Source organism: Mustela nivalis (genome assembly GCF_964662115.1).
Source record: "Mustela nivalis genome assembly, chromosome: 10".
Taxonomy (NCBI): Eukaryota; Metazoa; Chordata; class Mammalia; order Carnivora; family Mustelidae; genus Mustela; species Mustela nivalis.
The window spans coordinates 30,834,260-30,854,872 of NC_139029.1; the positions used below are offsets into that span (position 1 = coordinate 30,834,260).

General features: G+C 47.6%; 1 protein-coding gene across 7 annotated transcripts in view; it reads right to left on the reverse strand.

The window, feature by feature from the left end:
* The window catches only part of HIVEP3 (HIVEP zinc finger 3), a 456,791-nt gene that overhangs the window by 55,055 nt on the left and 381,123 nt on the right, over positions 1-20,613 (reverse strand). For 5 of the 7 annotated variants that reach the window (XM_082687130.1, XM_082687126.1, XM_082687124.1 and 2 more), the window contains one exon: positions 530-6,141. In XM_082687130.1, coding sequence (XP_082543256.1) covers positions 530-5,608 — 5,079 coding nt within the window. In that variant the 5' untranslated portion in view covers positions 5,609-6,141. Of the gene's footprint in view, positions 1-529; positions 6,142-8,052; positions 8,503-20,613 lie in introns of those variants that run through there. The other 2 variants (XM_082687129.1, XM_082687128.1) reach the window with 2 other exon arrangements.

The window sequence follows — 20,613 nt, forward strand, 5'->3', positions numbered from 1 at the left end:
AAGCTCTGTTGGCTATCCTGCTCACAGGAGAGAAAGCCGCAGTATTTCAGGAGCTGCTGGTGTCACATCCTAGAAACTTGAGGAGTGGGAAGATTCTGAGTGCTACCAGAGAATGGAAATAGCAGGTGTGGAGAATAAGAAAATCAGGAGAAGGCTAACAGGACCATGGAAGAACACGTGGAGTGGCATAAAGTTTTGAAAATGAAGTAGGCTTTCCCACCAGCCAAGTTTTCCAAGTTGGTCTCTTGGAGAACATTTTCCACGCTGGCTCCGACTGTGTCTTTGATTTGACAATAGTGGCTAATGGGAAAACAGGACGACTTTAAAGCTCATTTCATTGGAATGTATCTAGCCTGGTGATGGGAGAGACACACTGACAAAGAAACCCAATAAATATGTTTCCTTATAAGATACCCAGTCACAGCTGACAGGGGGCAAACCCACACACTCACCCGGCTCTAGTTACGCAAATAGAACTTGAGGGGAACGTGCCTTTAAAAGCTCAGCAGGACCTCTAAAGCTGACTTACCTCTGTCATGCGGGGCTTGCGGGAGCTGGATGGCACAAGCCTTCCTGTCTCAGGATGCGGAGCTGTGGCCATGGTGTATGTTTCTTTGCTCACCTTCTGCTTAGACCTCAGGAGGGACAAAGCAGCTTTAGTGGAAACCCCCGGAAGGTTGGGGTTGTACAAACTTATGCACCAACCAGCGTAAACAGAGGACCTCCTATCTGCATGCTGGATGTGATTTGGCTTAATGTAGTTTAAATAGCACCAACTGACATTAGTGGTCGTGTGGAGGCTGGGGGACTGCAGTACCTTCTTTGAGTCCGTACCTTCTTGCGACTTGGCTGGCCTGGGGGACGTTTCTGACAGAGGCAGCGAGCTGGAAGGTGCCAGTGGAGGGAGGTCAGGTTGTTCCTTGGAATCTTCTTTCTTCACACTCAGTGGGGGCAGCCCTCTTCGGTGAGGCTTACTGGATGGCTGGGTGTATTCCTTCAATGCCTCTGAGCCTGGGGCCGTTGCATGGGGCAATGAGGAGTGCGGAAGGGGAGTCATTTCCTTTGGGTCAGAAGGATCTGAGGATAGGCTGGATGCTGTTTCTAGCTCCCTCCTGCCCTGGCTCTGGCTGCCCAGGTGGGATTTCTCTGGCCTTTTGCTGTCCTCTGTGCTGGTGAGCACCACGCTGCACGGTTTTACCAGCTCGAGTGTTTCATCTGCCTTGGAAACCTCCTCTTCCTTCACCCTTTTTTGCTGCTGGGTTTCCATGGTAAGTTCCAGGCTGCCAGCCGGTGAAAGGACGCGTTTGCTCCCCCCAACTGTGGAAGAACTCCCCTCCAAGCTCACAACAGTCTCTGATGACAGGGAAGTGCCTTTTCTTTCTGGTAACGTCACAGGCACTCTCAAGTATGGAGTCGGGAAGCCTCTGCTCTGCTCTTCACTTCCCCCAGCCGAGCCAGGTCTGACCTCATACACGTCTGTCCCACACACCGTCGTCCCTTTGCACGGGGGCTCCTCACACTTGGGAAGAGTTGCAGTTGCTGAGCTGCCTTGGGACTGGGTGACGAGGAGCTGGGAGAGGGTGGTGTACATGACACTCCCATAGGACGGCATGTTGGTCTGAATGCGGACTGGCACAACCAGGGACACCGTGGCGTCGGGACAGGCCGGCAGGGTAGGCAGAGGGGCTGATGTGGGTGCTGAGCAGCTGGCTGGGGGATCCCTGGGGGGCAGCTGGACATCATTGCCGTACTCTGTGCTGGGGGAAAGGCCCGTGCTTCCTGTTGCCAGCGGGGCAGGGCTGGTTTTGATCTGGGGCAGATGGCTTTCCACATCCCCAGGGAGTGGAAGCGAGAACTGGGATTGCAGAGGCAGGAAGAATCCAGAAGAGAGTGCTGACGAGGCTGGGTAGGGCACAGGGAGAAATGAAGGGGGCTGCCTGAAGGGGATGCTGGCTGGGTGAGGCAGGAGCTGGGGGAGGGGGAGCTGGCCGGGGTGCAGAACGGTAGGCTGGAGAGGAAGTGGTGGGGCTTGAAATAAGGAGGGAGGAAGAGGGGGCATAGAGTATGGTGCAGAGAGGAGGCTGGACATGGCCTGGGTGGAGAAGAACTCTGAAGACTGTCCCGGCTCATGCTGTAAGAGGTGCTGGAAGGAGAAAAGGGAGACGGGTGGGGGCAGGTACGGCTTCTCATGCAGGGGCAGCTGGGCAATGGGGTGGTGAAACACCTGCAGGGCTTCTGTGTAGGGTGGAGTGGACCCCAGTGGGGGTCTGTCCTGCACCTGGCTCTTGCCTCCCGGGTGCCCGCTGTGTGAGGTGGCCGCTGAGGAACTCTGGAGCAATGAGATTTTGGTGGAAGGTTTACTGCATGAGGGCTTTGGTTCCTCGCTCTCCTGTCTCCCCTTGGGGGTGGTCTCTAGCTCGGTGTCTGGAGGCCTGCTCAGAGAGGCCTGTCTCACCAAAAAGCATTTCCTTCTCTCTGGCGGGGCCGGCGGGACCACAGGGGTCGCGGGGGCTGCAGGGGCCAGCACAGAGGGGCCTGTCAAGGACAAGCTGCCGTAGTCGAATGATTTGCTGCGTGTCTCAGTCATATGGGCAGAATGGGAGATGTTGGGGCTCTGCTCTGAGGCTGACCTCCGCATCTCTCGGGCGTGCGGGTGGTGGCTGGGGACAGTCAGCATGTGGGTGCCCAAGGGTTTGGGGCGTGGGTCGGATGAGAGCCCAGGGGCCTCGGCTTTTCCGTGGTCATCCCTCTCGAAGGAGGCAGAGCGGCTGGACCCGCTCAGGGAGACACTGCTTTCCTGGCTGGGACTGCGAGACAGGGGTGCAGACGACTCAAAGCTGGACTCCCCCGACGACTGCGCCATCTCTGCCAGGCGCAGCCTCTTCTTCTTGGGTGGCAGCTTCTCAGCTGGGAGCTGGGCAAGCGTCTGGCTGCGCTGGGGCCACTGGAATTCCTCTGTCTTCTCAGGTTCCTTAGGGGGCGGCTCAGGCTCCGTGTCTGGCCGGTCGGGCTCCTCAGTCACCAGGATCTCGGGGACCTGAATGTTGGGCTGGCGGACCAGCCTGGGCTGCAGGGAGTGGGCTGAGCGTCCGTGCGGGGTGGGGGGAGGGGAGGAGAATGGGACCGGGGGCTTGTCTTCCCCTTCCAAGCCGCTGGGCTGCTCCAGAGAGTCGGACTTCTCGAAGGAGCTGGTGTGCTGGATGACAGAGATTTCTTTGGATGTTGTTCTCCTCTCCTTCCCTGACTCTAGCCCAGACCCTGGCTTGGGAGTCCTTGGCTGGAAGCCCGTGGGTCCCTCCAGGGAGGGCACTGACTTACTCGGCTCTGCTGGTGACTTGGTGGACTCCAGGGGAAGGTTCCGAGAAGCATCCGACGGGCCAGAGCAGCTGCCAAACTGACTTTTTGCCGACTCGAAGGCGGGTGGCTCTTCCTCATCCCCAAGGCTCTTCTCTTTCCTCCTCTTCCTCAGTGGGGTGAGTTCCAAGGTGGTCCCCAGTTTGTAATGCATCATCTGGGACCAGGGCTCGTGCTCGGCCTGGCTCTTTTCCGCCTCCGGGGACGCGTGAGCACCACCTGCAGAGACGGGCTTCGAGATCTGAAGCTCTGAGCAGTAGTACTTTCGATGGGCTTCGTAGTTGTCCCTCTTCTTGTACCGAGCACCACATATGTTACATTCATAAATCACCCCTTTCGTTTTCAAACCCTTCTTTGTCTTTTTGGTGAGTTCGCTTTCCTTGGTTTCTGGCTCATCTGCGGGCTTGGAGGCCGTGTCTTTGCTACTGGGCCCCGCCTCCTCCGAACTGTACTCCCCTCCCAAAGGTAGTTCGATGGCCGGCTGACGCTTGAGCATCCGGGGGTGGGAGGTAAACACGTGACTGCTGCGGCTCAGGGCTTCCGAGTCGGCGACGTGGTCGTCGAAGGAGTAGCTACCTCGGAAGGTGTGATGGGGGGTGCTGAGGGTGCAGGTGGTAGAAGGCATTGAATGGCTTCTCAGCAGAGGCACAGGGGGGGTGGTGCTGGGCGGGTGCTGGAGGCTCAGCAGTGATTGTTCAGGCTTGGTGGCTTTCTCACCGTGGGACGACAGGGGCTCCCGGTAGAGGCTGGATTTGGGTGACTCCATGCTGCTGCGCCTGGACAGCGAGCTCCTCCTTGGCTTCACACTGTCGATCTCGCTGGTGTCCACCACGGCCTCGTTGATGGTGATGAGCTTGGTGATGTGCTCGATGACCTGCGTCCGGGGCACAGACAAAGGCACCAGGCTGGGCTTGTCTTCAGTGGCCAGGGGCAGGAGGGGCTGGGTGGAGGTGGCCGTCAGCATGGCAGTCCGCTGCCCGATCCGCCCGCACTTGCCCAAGATGATCTCGGCGTAGGACCTGGCGTTGGTGTTTGGGGGGCTGACCTGCTGCTCGGCGCTCTCAGAGCGGGAGAAATACCCAGATTCTGTACTCCCTTTGCTGCCTGGGCTCAGAAACGCCTGCTCGTCCATTACCTTCTTCCTCTCACTCAAGCGGAGGGCCAGCTTCTGCTTTATGGTGTGGGTGTCTTCGGGTTTCTGGCTCAGGGGGTGTTCTGACGAGGGCTCCGTGAATGGAGTGGTGTCCTCCAGCGATGGGGCTGAGCTGGACTGGGACAGGGAACAGCGCTCGTGGCTGGAGCCCTGGCTCCCGGAGCTATACAGACCGCTGGACAGAAGGGGGTGCTTAGGCCTGGGGGAGAGCTCTGCAGGGTGGGCAGATGCGCTGCCCGTTTCCTCCTCCGAATCTGTGCTTTCCCCCTCAGTGGGCTCCTCGAACTCCTCCCCGGGGACCCTCTCCATCTCCAGCCCCGGAGGGTACATCTCGCCACCCACTCCTGAGGCCAGGCCAGCTTTGATGCGGTGGGCATGGGACTTCCTGTGCTTGTATAGGTTACTCTTGGTCTTGAACGAGAAGCCGCAGGGGCCACAGGGGTAGGGTCTCTCGCCGGTGTGCGAGCGGATATGTTTCTGGAGCACACTGGGCTTGGCGCAGGGCCGGCTGCAGTACTGACATATGTACTTGCCTGGCTTCTGGGGTTTCCTCTCCTTCTTGTGTGCCTCTTCTGGGGGCTTCAAGGACACCTGGGAAGGACGGGGCACAAAGACTTTGGGGAGGCCAGGCAGGTCCTCAGGAGGGATGATAGAAGCGTGGGAAGGGAGGAGCTGGCCTGACGGATGAAGCCCAGGGGTCACGAAAGAGCTTGAGGGTCCAGGTCTCATGGGGTCAACCAGCTGCCACGTGGACCCCTCTAGGAGATGCTCCGGTTTGCCAGGCGACATGAATGCTGGTGTCAGAGGGTGCTGCGGAAGCTGTGAGATGGGGATGGAGGTATCAATGGAGGACCTCTTGGGGGGCTTCTGCTGCTGGCCTGTTTTCTCCTGAGAGCCTTCCCTAAGAACTGATGGAGGGCCCGAGAAGGGCTGCGGGGCTAGGAGCTCCTGGAGGGGGCCCTCTTGGGGGACAGCTGTGCTGCTGCCTGGGTACGGGGCACCGGATGAAACACTGGCCTGCACGGCCTCTCCTTTGGTCAGCCGCTTCCGGGGACTTCCCTCAGCCTTCTTGGTGCCCTTGACACTTTGTTCAGGATCCATGACCTCCCCTAGAGACTTCAGATGCTATTCAGGGAGGGCTGGGGTAGGCTGCATTTATGAATAATCCAAGTGTCCCAAGGAGGCGTCTGGCTTTGGCCACATTGGTCAAGAGCTGCGGAAGCCAAACCCAAGATGGGCTTTGGGAATTTTTTGCAAGTGTCACTGGCTGTGAGTGGACTCAGAGCAGGTCATTGGGGCCCAAACTATTCACATGGGTGAGGCATGGCCCTCTACTTTGAAGACAGAAAATGCGCCAGCACTTTCTGCTTGAATGTCTGTTGTGGAAACGTCATGAAGGATGTCAATGTTGCCATCATACTGTTTCAGTTGGCAGTGGTGAGTGGCCACCCACAAGTCCCCTGTGTGCTATGCAAGTGGTCAGAGGCTAGACACATCTGCAGGAACGTCCCACTCATCCCTCGTCCTGGCGCTGGAGAAGCCACGCTGGCTGCCTCAGGCAGCTTGGTCCAGTCCCTTCTCCCCTGGGGTCCCGTGTTGGAGATCCGCAGCCACAGAGGGGAAGTCACGCTCTTCTAGTGATGAAAGCACACACACAGAAATACACATACACACAAGAGAAGGGAGAGTTACTGCAACGTGTCCACAACCTGTGCAGCATGGACTCTGTGAGACACAGTGATATCCCTAGAAGTTTAACCAGAGAGACTAGACCAGAAGTCACAGCCCTGCCTCCATGCACCTGAGCACAGCCCAAACCTCCCTCACCTGCATTCACAGAGGCGTTGGGTGACCTGAATGCCTTGGCAGTTCTGAGGACAGTGGCTATGTGGGGTGGTAGGAACGGGAGATGGGGGAGGGCAGGCTCTGGGAATGGCAGGGAAGTCAGGGATGGGAGGCCTAGGCTCTGCTCTGAGGCAGGTTCAGCTCCCAAAGCCTCCATTGCCCAATCTTTATAATGGGATAACATCAAATCCTGCCTCAGTTGCATCTCGGGGCTGCAGTGGAGTTCAACATGATAACGGATATGGACGCCACTGGGAAAATGTGGGCTGATCCTACAGCTGGGGTGTGATTCAGGGATGAGCTCTCCCATATAATTCCAATAATCTGAGAATGGATTATTCTCAGGTTAGTATTATTCCTTCTCTGGCCCTGGGCTCTGAAGGTATCTACAAGGGGCACCATTCCTGATCTTATTGCCCTTGCTAACCCAAGCCCGTGTTTCATGGAAAAGCTAAAACCCACTGCCTCAGCCCATGCAAACCCACAGTCTAACACAGCCATGGCTAGTTTGTCAAACAACAGCTGGGAGGGTCATTCTGGCAGGTTCTTCCAGCTTTTCCTGCCAGCCAAAGAGGAGAGGGGGCAAGGGGTCCATCACCAGGCTCTGGCAGCCAGAAAGGGAGACATAGCTGAGTTCTTTGCATGAAGCTAAGTTTTGCTTGCAAAAAACTTTTTCCCGTGCTACTTTAGACAGGGGCAATGACGGGTGCAAGAGGTCACCTACATCTTTAAATGACAGCCCTCCAGCAAAGGCAGTGACTGACTTTTGTCAACAGAAGGTCATAACTCAGCAAAGGCTCTTCTTTGAGCAATTCAAAGGCCTCCTCTAACTCAGAGAAGGCATCCTCACGACGCAGGCTGAGTGTACGGAAGGCCGAGGAATCTCATTTCTCATATTACTCTCAGTAGGATGGTCACATAAAATGGCATCATCCAAAGTGGGGCACTTTTGAGAGTGAAAGAGGCATGACTAGTAATTATGGAGGAACAACAGGACAAAATCAGCGCTGTTCCAGGCAAGCTGGAACGAAATGTCCCCTTATAATCCATAGTTACCTTGTGACCCCAGGCAGGCCCAAGTGCTGTCTCTGGGTATCTGGTACAAATTTTCATCTCTGCTCTGGGGACTGAAATTACACCAGGGCCTCCTAATGGAATCATAGAGATTGGGTGTCTAGTCTAACCACCTCACTCGACCGATGAGGAGGCTGAGGCTAGAAAGATGTCGTGATTTTCCCTAAAACTTGCACAGTGATGGTGGTGGGATCAGAACCCCCTATGTCTCCTGATACCCAGCCAGGGCCTGTCCCCTGCCTCAATGAATAAATGTCCTCTATGACTTCTAGAGGAGTTAGTGGGCACCCATCTATGGCTCCATGTATTATGAAAGCATTGGCTTGGCCCCAAGGGGCATGGGCTGTATCCTGGAGAGCTTCTGAAGGTGTCTAGGAGCTTAAAGCCAAAGAGGCCTTTCAACCCATATTCTACACTTGTTGCAACTACTGGTCAGGAGAAATGGGGGGCACAGCTTAGGTTGAGGAGGTCATGATGATGGCATTACCCCAGGCCTAGCTTATCTAAGCGAAGGTAGGACAAAGCAGAGGCAGTGCAGGAACAGAACTATTCTCTGGGGTGGTCTGGAACGCCTGGTGGGGCCCTCGGGTGCTGTGCATGGATAGTAAATGTTTTTCTATACTTACTATTTCCACTGACCCTTTGAAGCAAGGATCTCAGAGCACCCTCAGAATACTAGCTAGTGGTAAGCTTTGCTTCTTCTGATGGATGGATGGAACCCTGCAGCATGACTGATCTCAGTGGGGCTCTGTTGGCCAAGAAGGACCCTATATTGTTGAGTACTGTCGCTGTCCCTTCACCCAGCCATGGGCTCTCCAGGGGCCAGGCAGGAGGGGTGGGTGGGTGAGGAAGACAGTCAGGTAACTGTTGGGTCATCACATGACTCGCTGGGCCAGCACTATGTGCCAAGGGTCAGCCTCTGGCCTCCACCTGCAAGCGGAGCCCTCCTGGCTCAACCCCCTGAAGGAGGAGCAACCAGGACACATCCATACTGTGGAGTTAACGAGGCCTGTGAGCCAGAAGGTCTGCTCCTTTGTTCCGCAGGGAAGGCTCCTGAGCCATGGTGAGCCATGACCAGCCCAGGACCACATTCGTCCTCAGACTCCTGGGACAGGGCTCTCTGATGTACTGTCTATGCCTCATGATGGGTCTGAGGTTCTTAATACAAGAGGCAGTCAGAACTGGGGGTGCAGACACAGGGAAAACCTATGAGAACTCAAAGGCCTTTCAGCCTTGGAGTGGATTGCAATTCAGACCGGCATTAATGCTTTCTTACTTTTTAGCTCCTTTAGAAGGATGATTTCTAATCACCGTGACCAAGTGACTCCAAGAAAATAGTTTTTTTTCCTACTGTCTGTGCTTCTGAGGGCATGTGTAAAATGTTTATAAACTTGATATAACAGAGGAAAAAGCTGCTTCTCCAGAGAATTGGTAAGGGCACCTGTAAAAGTCACCAGTGACATGAGGTCAGAGGTAGAGGGTTCCCCTGACAGAGCCTGGGAGCCAGGCCAACAGGGATGGACAGAGGGAGGATGGACATTGTCTGCTGATGGTGGCAGAAGGGCCCTGGGGCCCATGTTGTCTGGCACCCAGACCACAGCCCTCAGAGAGCTCTGGCTTAGAAACCAGCTTAGAGGGACGCCTGGGTGGCTCAGTTGGTTAAGCAGCTGCCTTCGGCTCAGGTCATGATCCCGGCGTCCTGGGATCGAGTCCCACATCGGGCTCCTTGCTGAGCAAGGAGCCTGCTTCTCCCTCTGCCTCTGCCTGCCATTCTGTCTGCCTGTGCTCGCTCTCTGCCCCTCTCTCTCTCTGATAAATAAATAAAATCATAAACAAAACAAAACAAAACAAAACAAAAAAACCAGCTTAGAACTGCAAGGAGAACCTGAGCTTCAAGAGCCGGGTTAACATATCAAACCACCTGGCTTCTACTTCTGGAAGCTTTGTAGGTCTAGCTGTCGGGACAACCCAACAGGGAAGAGGATAGGGTGCTGGGGCTGGAGACCCACAAAGCATGCTCATGTGAGCATAACCACAGGATCAGTTCCTAGAAGGGGAACTACTTGGCTAAAGGGAATGTACCTTGAAGCTTTTGATAGGCCCTGACGAATCGCTCTCCAAAAAGCACAAGTTCACGCACCCACCAGTTGCATTCGAGGACTGTTTCTCCGAACACCTTCACACCTTCCTATCTAGAATATAACCAATCTCTTAATATTTACTAATAGAAGAGATAAAATGGCTGTATTAGTTTCCTCCTGCTACTGCCACAAACTGTCACAGACAGTGGCTTCAAACAACACAACTTCTCATGGGACAGTTCTAGAGGTCAGGAGTCCAAAATGGGTCTCACGAGAGCTAAAATCAAGGTAGGGCTAGGTTCCCAACCTTCTTCTTTCTGGAGACTCAAGGGAACAATATATTTTCTTGTCGTTTCTCACTTCTGGAGGCTGCCTGCTTCCTTGACACGTGGCCCCTTCCATCTTCAAAACCAGCCGGTAATGGCCAGCCATATCCTTCTCATGTTGAATCATGAACCCTGACTGCCCTGCCCCCTTTCCACTTGTAAGTTCTCTTGTAATGACACTGGGCCCAGGTGGATAATCCAGGATCATCTCCTACCTGCAGATTCTTAATCACATATGCACAATTCATTTTGCCACAAAAGGCAACATATTCACAGGCTCCAGGGTTTAAGATGCGTGACTTCTTGGGGGATCATTATTCTGCCTACCACAGTGATATTTTGTTTGTCTTGAATCAGTGTTTCTTAATCTCCAGTGAGGCTTAGAACTCTGCACAAACTTATTAACCCATTATTTCATCCAGCGAGTTATTTTTCATATCCTTTGTTTGTGTTCCTAATAATTTATGTTTTTCTTATTGTTTTACAAAAACTCTTTTGATATTGGGCATATTAATCCTTTTTATATGAACTGCAAGTATTTTTATTTATTGGTAGTCTTTTTAAAAATTATTATTTTTTTATTATGTTAGTCACCGTTAGTCACCTCATTAATTTTTGATGCAATGTTCCAAGATTCATTGCTTATATATACACCCAGGGCTCCATGCAATACGTGCCCTCCTTAATATACCCAGGAGTCTTTAATTTTTCTGAATAAGAAAATTTTGTTTTTACGTGGTCAAATGTATCATCGATCTTTCCTTTTTGGACTTTTAGACTTCATGTCCAAGTTTATTTTCTAGAATGTCACCCAATTTCTTTTACTTCCTCTATGAATTAATTTTTTTCCTCCCTCCCTCTGCTCCTCGACCTCTTTGTTCCTCCATTCTTCCCTCCCTCCATCCTCCCCTCTCCTACTTCTTTCCTTTCCATTGAGTCTTTGGCTCCATTTGACATTTGTTTTTGTGTAAGGAATGAAGTAGAGATAAAGCTTAATTTTTCCCCATACAGATATCCAGTGTCCTGACATCATTACTGAAGAGTCCATCCCATGCTCCCCAAACGCCCTGGGACATTTTCTGAAAGCACAGGTTCTAGCCCCATTTCAGATCCACCAAAAAAGAATCTCTTGGGAAAGGACCCCCAAATGCATATTTTTACAAATTTCTCCACGTAAATCTAACATATACACTTCTGTTCTAGAGCCTGGTATTTGGGAAAAACTGATGAAACTCCTCTAAGTGCCTCCTATAACGAATCACCTTGCCTCTAGGTTCCCAACCTTCTCCACCCCACCCCACCATTCACTGTGGAAAGAATAATCTCTTCAATTGTCAAAGCACCCAGCTTCTCCCTCTGCCAAGAATGTCCAATAGCTCCCCACTGCAGGGAGATGCAGCCAATGGCATTTCAGTTCCCATAAGGGCCCCACCTAGCCTTCCCAGCTTCCTCTCTCCACCCTGCACTTTCCCTGTGCATACCTCCTAACTGGCATGCTCTTGACCTCTCTGTGTTTACACACTGCTGTTGCCAAGGGAACAAGCAGAGAAAGGAATCTGAACACTAATCCCACAGAGGAGTTAGGGAATGCATGCAGAAGCTGTGTTTGAGCTGGGCCTTGAGAGATGGGGAAAATGCTGATGGTTAGATTTGGAAGGAAGGGATTCTAGTCTAGGTGGGAGGTACAACACATGCAGAGCACAGGAGGCTGGAATATGGCTACTGGGAATGTTGAGTTTGTGGCCTCTACCCTAGCCAAGACTTTGGGGCTCCTGAGCCCAGAGCCTGGGCAAGGATCCTACACTGTGCTGGGGTGAGTTCAGGGCACAGACAGGAGCTTCCACACGTTCCCTCCTAGGCCCTAGAATAACAAAACAAAACAAATGCCCCAAACTGTGACAGCCCAGTTGTGCCACACATCTAACTGAGCTGGGGTTAGCATTGGCCATTGGAAAGCAGGTGGAAGGCACAGTCTGTCCCATGGGGTGGCCCGAGGCAGACTGCTGGCTAGATAAAGTTTTCAGGGCAACCAGACCCACACAGGCTCTGGCCTAGACTCACTCATGGAAAATAGGCACTCCCAGGCTCTGATGGATTACCTATGTTGGGATGAAGTTTTCCACTAATCCAACCAGATCCAATAAGGGTGCTTCCTTAAGAAGCCTAAGATGTTGGACCTGTGGCTTAACCAGTTCATTAGCATCTTTCCAACAAACCTGTGTCTCCCCGGACTGGACAGGGACTGGGCTTTATTTATCTTCATTTTCCAGTGCCTGGCACTGGATCCAGTATAGAGGAAAATATTGAACATATTTTCAAAATACTTAAAGAAGCATCCACCATGTCCCCTAAACTGTACTAAAGATTAACATATCGATCCCCACTTTCAGCAGATGAGAGGACCAAGACTCAGTGAAGTGACGCCAATTGCTTCAGATGACACAAGAAAGGGCAGAGGTAGGACTGAACCCCAAGAGCAGGTTGCCCCCTAGCAAAACCCTCAAGAACGCTGACCTTGATCACGAAGGCTCAGATAGATCTTCTCTTCCTTTTTGGTACCCCAGATCCTCTAGGAAGTCTTCTTGATTAATCATAGTCACCCTCATTTGCATCAAATTCTCCTCCCCATGTGTAAAATCACTCTTCATGACTCTGCTAAACTCAGGGCTGAGTTTCTTGATAAATGCTTCCCTAACCACAGTGAGTAGTCGATTATTCACTGTCTGAAAGGTTCCCAAATCATTTCCCTTGGATGACTGTGGTCTCTGCATTTCTAGTTTTCCTTCTCCTCCTCCCTAACCCCAAGACCCAGACAGGACTTGGAATTTCTGCACACTGGTCAAAAAGTAAAGCCTCTTCATAACAAAGTAAAGTCTCTTAATAACAAACAAATAGGGAGTCTGTTTCTCCTTCTCCCTCAGGCCCTTCTCCTCGCTTGTGCTCTCTTTCTCGGTCTCAAATAAATAAAAAAATAATCTTTAAAAAAGAAAGAAAGAAAGAAAGAAAGAAAGAAAGAAAGAAAGAAAGAAAGAAAGAAAGAAAGAAAGAAAGAAAAGGCAGTAGAATCCTGGCAGATAGAACTCAGACTGGAGTCACAGTCCTAACATTTGGGTAACTAAACCCTGTTCCTAGCAGGTGGGCTGGCCTTGTTAAGAGTTTTGTTTCCCCCTTCCACCTAGAAAAGTGCAATGTTTAAGTCTTGCTCCTGTTGAGACTGAAAATGAGCCATGGTCAGGGACTGTAGTCTCGTCTCAGCAAGGGCTCAGTGGAACCCAGATGCTTGTAGCTAAATAATCTACTAAGTTCTCTGTTGTTATATCTTTAGTTATCTATCCACCTACCTATCTCATCATTTATGCATATCTGACTTGTTTGGTAAAGATTAAAAGAGGCTTCTGGTCGCCCATGGGAACTGGTGAGCTTCTGAATGTAACTCGACCAGCTTATCTAAATGGTCCAGGAAGGACTTGTAGGCCAAAGGGTTTAGGGAAGAACAAAGCCTAAAGTGAGAGCTGGGCCAGGTTGGGCAGACTTGTCAGCCATTTTCATTCTTCCAGTCTCTCATCATTACTGCCCAAGAAAGACCCACACTTCACATTTGTTGTCACGGCCTGTTCTCTCATTTTTCCAGCAGGTCTCTAGCTGTCCCTTCGATGGCCTTTTGTTTCTACACAAATGACAGTGGTATAAAAGGCACATCTATTTACAAACCTTCTGGGAGTTAAGGATCTTTAGTCTACTGTGAAGAGCAATATATAGAATACTCTCTCTTTCTCTCTCTCTCTCTCTCTCTCTCTCTCTCTCTCACACACACACACACACACATTATAGAATAAACCACATAAAGAAAAATGACCAGGAATACAAGGTGACATATATAGTGTATTCCAAAGTTGGACAATGACAAAAATAGAGAACTGTGGTCTCTACCATTCTTGCCCACGTGGCAGGATGAATGTCAGAGTACAAGTAATGATACAGAACTCATAAAGATTACTTGACAACTCATTTGTTCATTTGTTCACTCAGTCTGCAAGCATCACAGGGTCCTTCTCAATGCCGGTCCAGTAATATGAAAACAGACATAAATCATAGACCTTACTATAAAGCTACAGTAATCAAGGCAGTGTGGTATCAACACAGGAGAGACAAAACACAACACAACACAGCAAAACCATTAACTGAAACAACAGAGTAATGAAACAGACCCTCTAATATACAATTACCTGATTTGTAACTAAGGTGCTATTGTATTTGGTGAGGGAAATGATAGTCTTTTCAAAAAATGGTGCTGAAGCAATTGAATATCCATGTGGGGGAAAAAAATGAACCTTGGTCTCTACCCTTACCACATACATAAATTAAGGTGAAAAGGCTGATTAGCTTGGATACAAAAGATTAAATAATAAAGCTTATGGAAGAAAACACAAGAACATATTTTCATGAACTTGGGGCCAGCAAAGATTTCTTAAAGTTTACAAAATGCATAATCATATCACCATAAAGGAGAGGACTGATAAATTTGGCTTCATTAAAATGAAAAACTTCTGAAGAAAACTTTCTAAAGATTGGCAAAGTCTTTAAAGCCAAACACACAACTTCTGTTCATCAAAAGATACAATAATAGAATAAAAATACAAACCACAGACTGGGAGAAGATATTTGCAATACATATTCAAAAAGTACTCACCAAGAATATAGAAAAGTCCTAAAAATGAATGTAAAAAGGCAGACAATCCAATTAAAAATGGCCAAAATTAACTCAAAATGGATCAAAGTCCTAAACATAAGAGTTAAAACTATAAAACTCTTAGAAGGAAACATAGAGGGAAAACTTCACAATATTGGATTTAGCAATGATTTCTTGGATATGCCACGAAAAGCATAGACAATCAAAGTAAAAATAGATAAACTGGACTTAATCAAAATTGAAAACTTTGTGTACCACAGAACATAATCAGCAGAGTAAAAAGGCAACCTACAGAATGGGAGAAAATATATGCAAATCATATATGTGAAAATGGTTAATATCCAGAATATCTGAAGAACTCCTTCAACTCAGAAACAAAAACAAAACAACCAGATTAAAAAAATAAGCAAAGGACTTGAACAGATATATCTCCAAAGAAGACACACCAATGGCCAACAAGCACATGAAAAGATGCTCAATATCACTAATCATTAGGGAAAGGCAAATCAGACCATGAAATATCACCACACACACATTGGGATGGCCATTATTAAAAAAAAAAAAAAAAAGAAAAGAACGAGTGTCGGTGAAGATGTAGAAAAACTGGAACCATTGTGCACCACTGATGGGAATGCAAAATGGTATAGCTTCTCTAAAACAGTATGGTGCTTCCTCAAAAAAATTAAAAATTGAATTACAATATGATCTAGAAATTCTACTTCTGGGTATAAACTCCAAAAACTTGAAATCAGAGTCTCAGAGAGATGTCTGTCCACTTATGTTCACAGCAGCATTATTTACAAGAGTTAAAAGCTGGAAGAACCCAACTGTTCATCTACAGATGAATGGATAAACAAAATGTGGTATATACATGCAATGGATTATTATCCTGTCTGCCTTAAAATGGAAGGAAGTTCTGACACATTCTACAACGTAGATGAACCTGAGGATATTGTACTAAGTGAAATAAGCCAGTCACAAAAAAATACCCCCAATACTATATGATTCCACTTCCATGAGATACCTACAATAGTCAAGTTCAGACTTGACTGAAAGAATGGTGGTTGACAGGGGCTTATGGGCTGGAAGGGTTGGAAGACTGTTAATGAGTAAACAGTTTCAGTTGTATAAGATGAAAAGAATTCTGGAGATTTATTCACATTGCACAAGAATGTGAAAATTGTGAACTTCAGAACAGTTAAGATGGTAAATTTTATGTTATTCTTATTTTACCACAATTTTTAAAAATGGCAGAAGATTTGAACAGGTATTTTAAGAAGCAGGTTGTCTAAATGGTCAATAAGCATATGAAAAGGTGTCAGCACCATTACCCATTAGGGAAATATAAATTAAATCTACCACTCACTCACCAGAATGACTACCATGAAACAAATGAAATGATGCCAAATGTTGGCAAGGATGTGGAGCAACTGGAACCCTCTTGCACATTGCTGGTGGGAAGGTAAATAGACACAACCATCTGGACAACTGACTGGCAAAATCTTCCAAGCCAAACACACACCCACCCAATGACCCCCAAATTCCAATCCTAAGAAGATATTTCACATAAGTGCATACATCTGTTTGCCATAAAACATAAACAAGAATGTTCACAGTAGTTTTACCCATTAATAGCAAAAACAGAAAGAAACCTAAATGCCAGCAATGAATAGAACAGATAAATTACAGTATATTCATGCAGGAATTATTACATAGTAATAAACAAGAACAAAGTACTGCTATAGGAAAAATATGAATGGATCTCACAGATATAATAATAAGGCATTCAGACACAATAGATGATATACTGTATAATCCCACTTAACTGAAGTTTAAGAACAGGCAAGTCTAATTTTATGGCATTAGAAACTAGAATAGAGGTTAGCTCTGGTGGGGCAGGTGAATATTAACTAGGAAGGGAAATGCAGGAGATTTCTGGGGTGATAGAAATGCTCTATATATTGATCTGCTTACAAATATATTACAGAGATGTATGTATACAAAAACTCTTTGTGTTGTATATTTATGATATATGCACATAACTGTTTGTGTGTCATGCCTCAACTTAAAAAAAAGACATGGACTTTGCAGTTGAAAGATACAAAGCCTTTTAAGAGACACAAACAAAACCAGGTGATAAGATGTGGTAGATGCCGTGATGGTAACAGGTTCTGAGTACAGGTTAGTGGGAAAGAGAGGGATCATGATGGTAGGCTATAGAGAAAGTACACTGGGCTCTGAAGGATAAAGAGGTTTCAACAAGCACAAAAGGAGACTAGTGTGAGCAAAGGCAGGATGATGCTAGGTAAACCCGGTGTGTGTGAGGTGGTGGGCAGTCTAGCATTAGAGGACCAGGTATGCAGTGCACAGTGGTGAAAGAAGCAGCCAGGAACATGAATCAAATCAGACTTCTGACATGTTTTATATCAAGTGTTCCCCACCAATGTTTGTTGAATGAATGAATGAACCTTTCCACAGTCATTACACATCTTGAGTCGCAGAACAGGTGTGTTTGCATGGCAGCAAGTACTGATGAGATGCAGTGCTAGTGTGGTCGTGGAGTCCATTTCTTTTAAGATTATTAATTTCCCCGAAGTATGATGTCTCCCAGGCCCCAGAATTCAAAACCAGCCTCACTCAGTTATGGGACTGAGTCTCTGCTATGAAACCTGAGTAACTTTCTATATGTACTCTCTCCCCAGATTCCTCCAACCATCTCACCATTTTTTATATTTACATATTGGTTGCCCCAGCAGTTGCCTTTAACATCTTCAAATAATAGACTTAAATTGATGCTTCCTTGTCCGTCAACTTTAGACAGTATCTATCCACTTTCTGTTACAAACAATGAAGAAATGTGTGTACACACTCTTCTTTCCACCTCCTTTTCTCCAACCATCTTTGAATTTTTGGTAGTTATATGCTCTTACATTTCCAAGTTGTGTAACACTTAAATTTCTTCTATATTATAATTAAGTCTAGTCTATAGACTTAGGCCAGTTCTAAAAAATTGAAGTTAATCAACAATATGATTGTAAAGATCTCACTCCCTGGGGGACCACTTAGTATGAAAGGACTTGAGAAAAAAAAAAACAACAAAACCTAATTCCACATAAGTGAAACCTCATCACAAGAGAAGTCTACCATAAGTAAAGATCCAATGCATCTACCTCTAAAGAATTTATGGCTTCCTTCACTTCTTAAATCCCATGTCATCACCTTTTGGGATTCCAATTCTGATTGAGAGAAATAATCCTGGGAGGTTTTCATTATTGTTGCTGGGTTTTTTCCCTAGCGAAATGTAGATGATTGAGTAATAAACTCTCTGAGCTCTTACACATAAAAAAATCTTTATTTTGATTTCAAAGTTTGAAAGGATAGAATTTTAATTCAAAATCAACGTCCTCCACAGTTTTGAGAGCACTGCTCCACTGTCCTTAGGCATTTTGTTTTACTGATGAGAAATGCTGATGTAAGATTTTATTCTTTCTGGAAGCTTTTTGTTTTTCACCGTTGATATTCTGACATTTCAGCAAGATGGGTCTAAATGTTCTTTTTCACTAATTCCTATCATGAATTCAGTATGCTGTTTGAATTTTAAAATCTCTGTTTCTTCAACTAAGGAAATTTCTCTTGTTACTTCTTTGACTATTCTAACCCTCCTTCTGCCATTGTCTGTGGTCTCTGCTTCTAGATCTTCTACTTGGTGGATTCTGAACCTCCCAGATCTGACCTCTATGGATCTGAAATTTTTCTCCTCGTTTTGCTCTACCTTCTTGGATATCAGTTCTAACTTCTAGATCACCAACTTGGTCTTCATCCATACCAATTACATCATTCATTTCACCCACTGAATTTTTTTCAGGAGTTATATTTTAAGTTTTCAGTAATTATTTCCTTTACTCTGATTACTCCATCTTTATAGCAACGGAATCCTTTCTAGTAAATGAAATAATCTCAATTATTGCCAAGGATACTAATGATTATTGTCTTTAGAGTTCTTTTATAATTGAACTATCCATTTCCTTTGGAGTGAGCTCTTCTTTTTTCTTTTTCCCCCATTTTAGGCCTTCTCTTTCTGCTATTGGTTTTCTTCTAATGTTCACTGATCCTAGTTGTGAATGTAAGACTACATTGTGAATTAGTATATGTACTAGGATACAGGTTCCAGCTCCTACGATAAGGACACAACTGTAAGAGGAGCTTAGACAAGAAAGGGATTTGCTTCTGTCCTATGTAAGTCTGAGTGTAAGTGGCCATGGGCTGGTATGGTGACTTAACAGTGTGGGTATCTTCCATCTCACTCTTCTGCCATCCACAACATTTGGCTTCCATCTTCCAGCATTGTGTCCACACTCTGGTCAGCAGGAAAGGGAAAAGGGATGGCAAGACTGGAAATCATACATGTTATTTCAGGTCACACTAGCCATAGGGCCACACCTCACTGCTAGAGAGCCTTGGCAACATGGTCTCTAGCTGGATGGCCATGTGCCCTGATCAAATGCCTATCACTACAGAAGAAGAGGAAGAGGATATTGATGAAATAATTAACTGGATAGGGCTTCCTGTGAAGTTTCTGGTCTCTTTTTCTGACAGGTTTGTCCTTAAATGCGAAGGTGAAATCATGAACCCATCCTACTGGGGGAAAGGGTTCTATGTAAGAGGGTGGAGGATTATGATGGCAAGTCTTCCTGGAAGGACTGTGAGGAGGAAGCCAGCCAGGGAGCTCCAGCAGTCACTGAAAGAAGGGCTTTCCTCTGCAGTGGGCATGGTGGTAGACATCACTGGAGGCAGGCTGCCCAAGTGCCCTGCATGATCCCTGCCCTTCACACTGGTTTAACAGGGAGTCTGGATAGTCTCAGCTGGTTCTCAGACCTTGAGCCCATCACTTTCCTTAGGGAATATTTCTTAGGCTTGGCCTGGCACTGGTCTCCATATGTAGAATGTGAGAGGGGTTCGGTTGTACCTACTCTTCTTTAAGGAACACTGCAACCAAGGCAGCCATTCCTATTCTTTGTTTGGTTGGCTTTTGGCTTGAACAGTGCTTGGGTTTTCTGGAGTAAAAAATCTCTGAGGCCTCTGGGGTCCTGTCTGTAGTATTTTCTGCTCTGATTTCCCTGCCTATGCAATCTTAAGGGTTTCCTATCTTCCTAAGACCTATCAACATTTTGGTCCATAGGTGGCATTCTGTCTCGTTTTCTAATATTACGATGTCATCTTTTCAAAAAAGGTTTTATCTTTTGACAATTCTAGGATATGGAGCTGGACACTTGTGTGCCAGTGATTAGGAAATCATGCATTGTGGTTCACTGGCAGAGAGGCCGATGCCCTTTCCAGGATCCTGATGCATCAGAAGGAAGACGAGTCCTTTCAGCTGAGGGCCATAGCTTAGAACCCCATGGAGTCCACCTCCATGGAGAGTGCCCTTGATGGTCCCAACACTGAGGCAGCAAGCCCATACAGTTCCATGAAGGGCAGGAACAGCTTGTCCTGCTTGCCTGGGCAGCCTGTGGTTCAGGCAATAGTCAGTGGCTGGACTGCCCAAGAGGTCTGCAAGCCACTGTATGGTCACATGACATGCTGCTTCTGTTCTCTTTCAGTTTCTGGAAAGAGCCTGAGCAGGAAGGAATTCTGCCAGCAGATGGACAGCCTTTGGACTAGAACTGTGACTCCCCTGGGTCTGCAACCTGCTAGCCCACCCTGCAGATTTTGGATTTCCCAAGCTTCCATAATTGAGTGAGCCAATTCCTTAAAATAAATCTCTTTCTGTCTCTCTAAATATATGTACTGACATCCTGTTGGTTCTGCTTCTCTGGAGAGCCCCGACTGCACACCACCACAGACATCAAGCTTTGGGTGTCCCTTTAACATTCAGTCAAATACCCTGTGCATCTCACACTGTATTGTAGCTTGTTTCTAGACTTTTCTCCTCCAAAGACACAGGCTTCTTTTAGACCAAAGAGCCTCTCTCATTCTCCTCTCTCATTCACCTGAGCACCCAGCAAAGTGGCAGACACACTAATAAATGGTGTCCACAGGTAGGTGAACGACTGAGAATGAGAGAGGACTAAAGCAGGTGGCCTAGGGGAA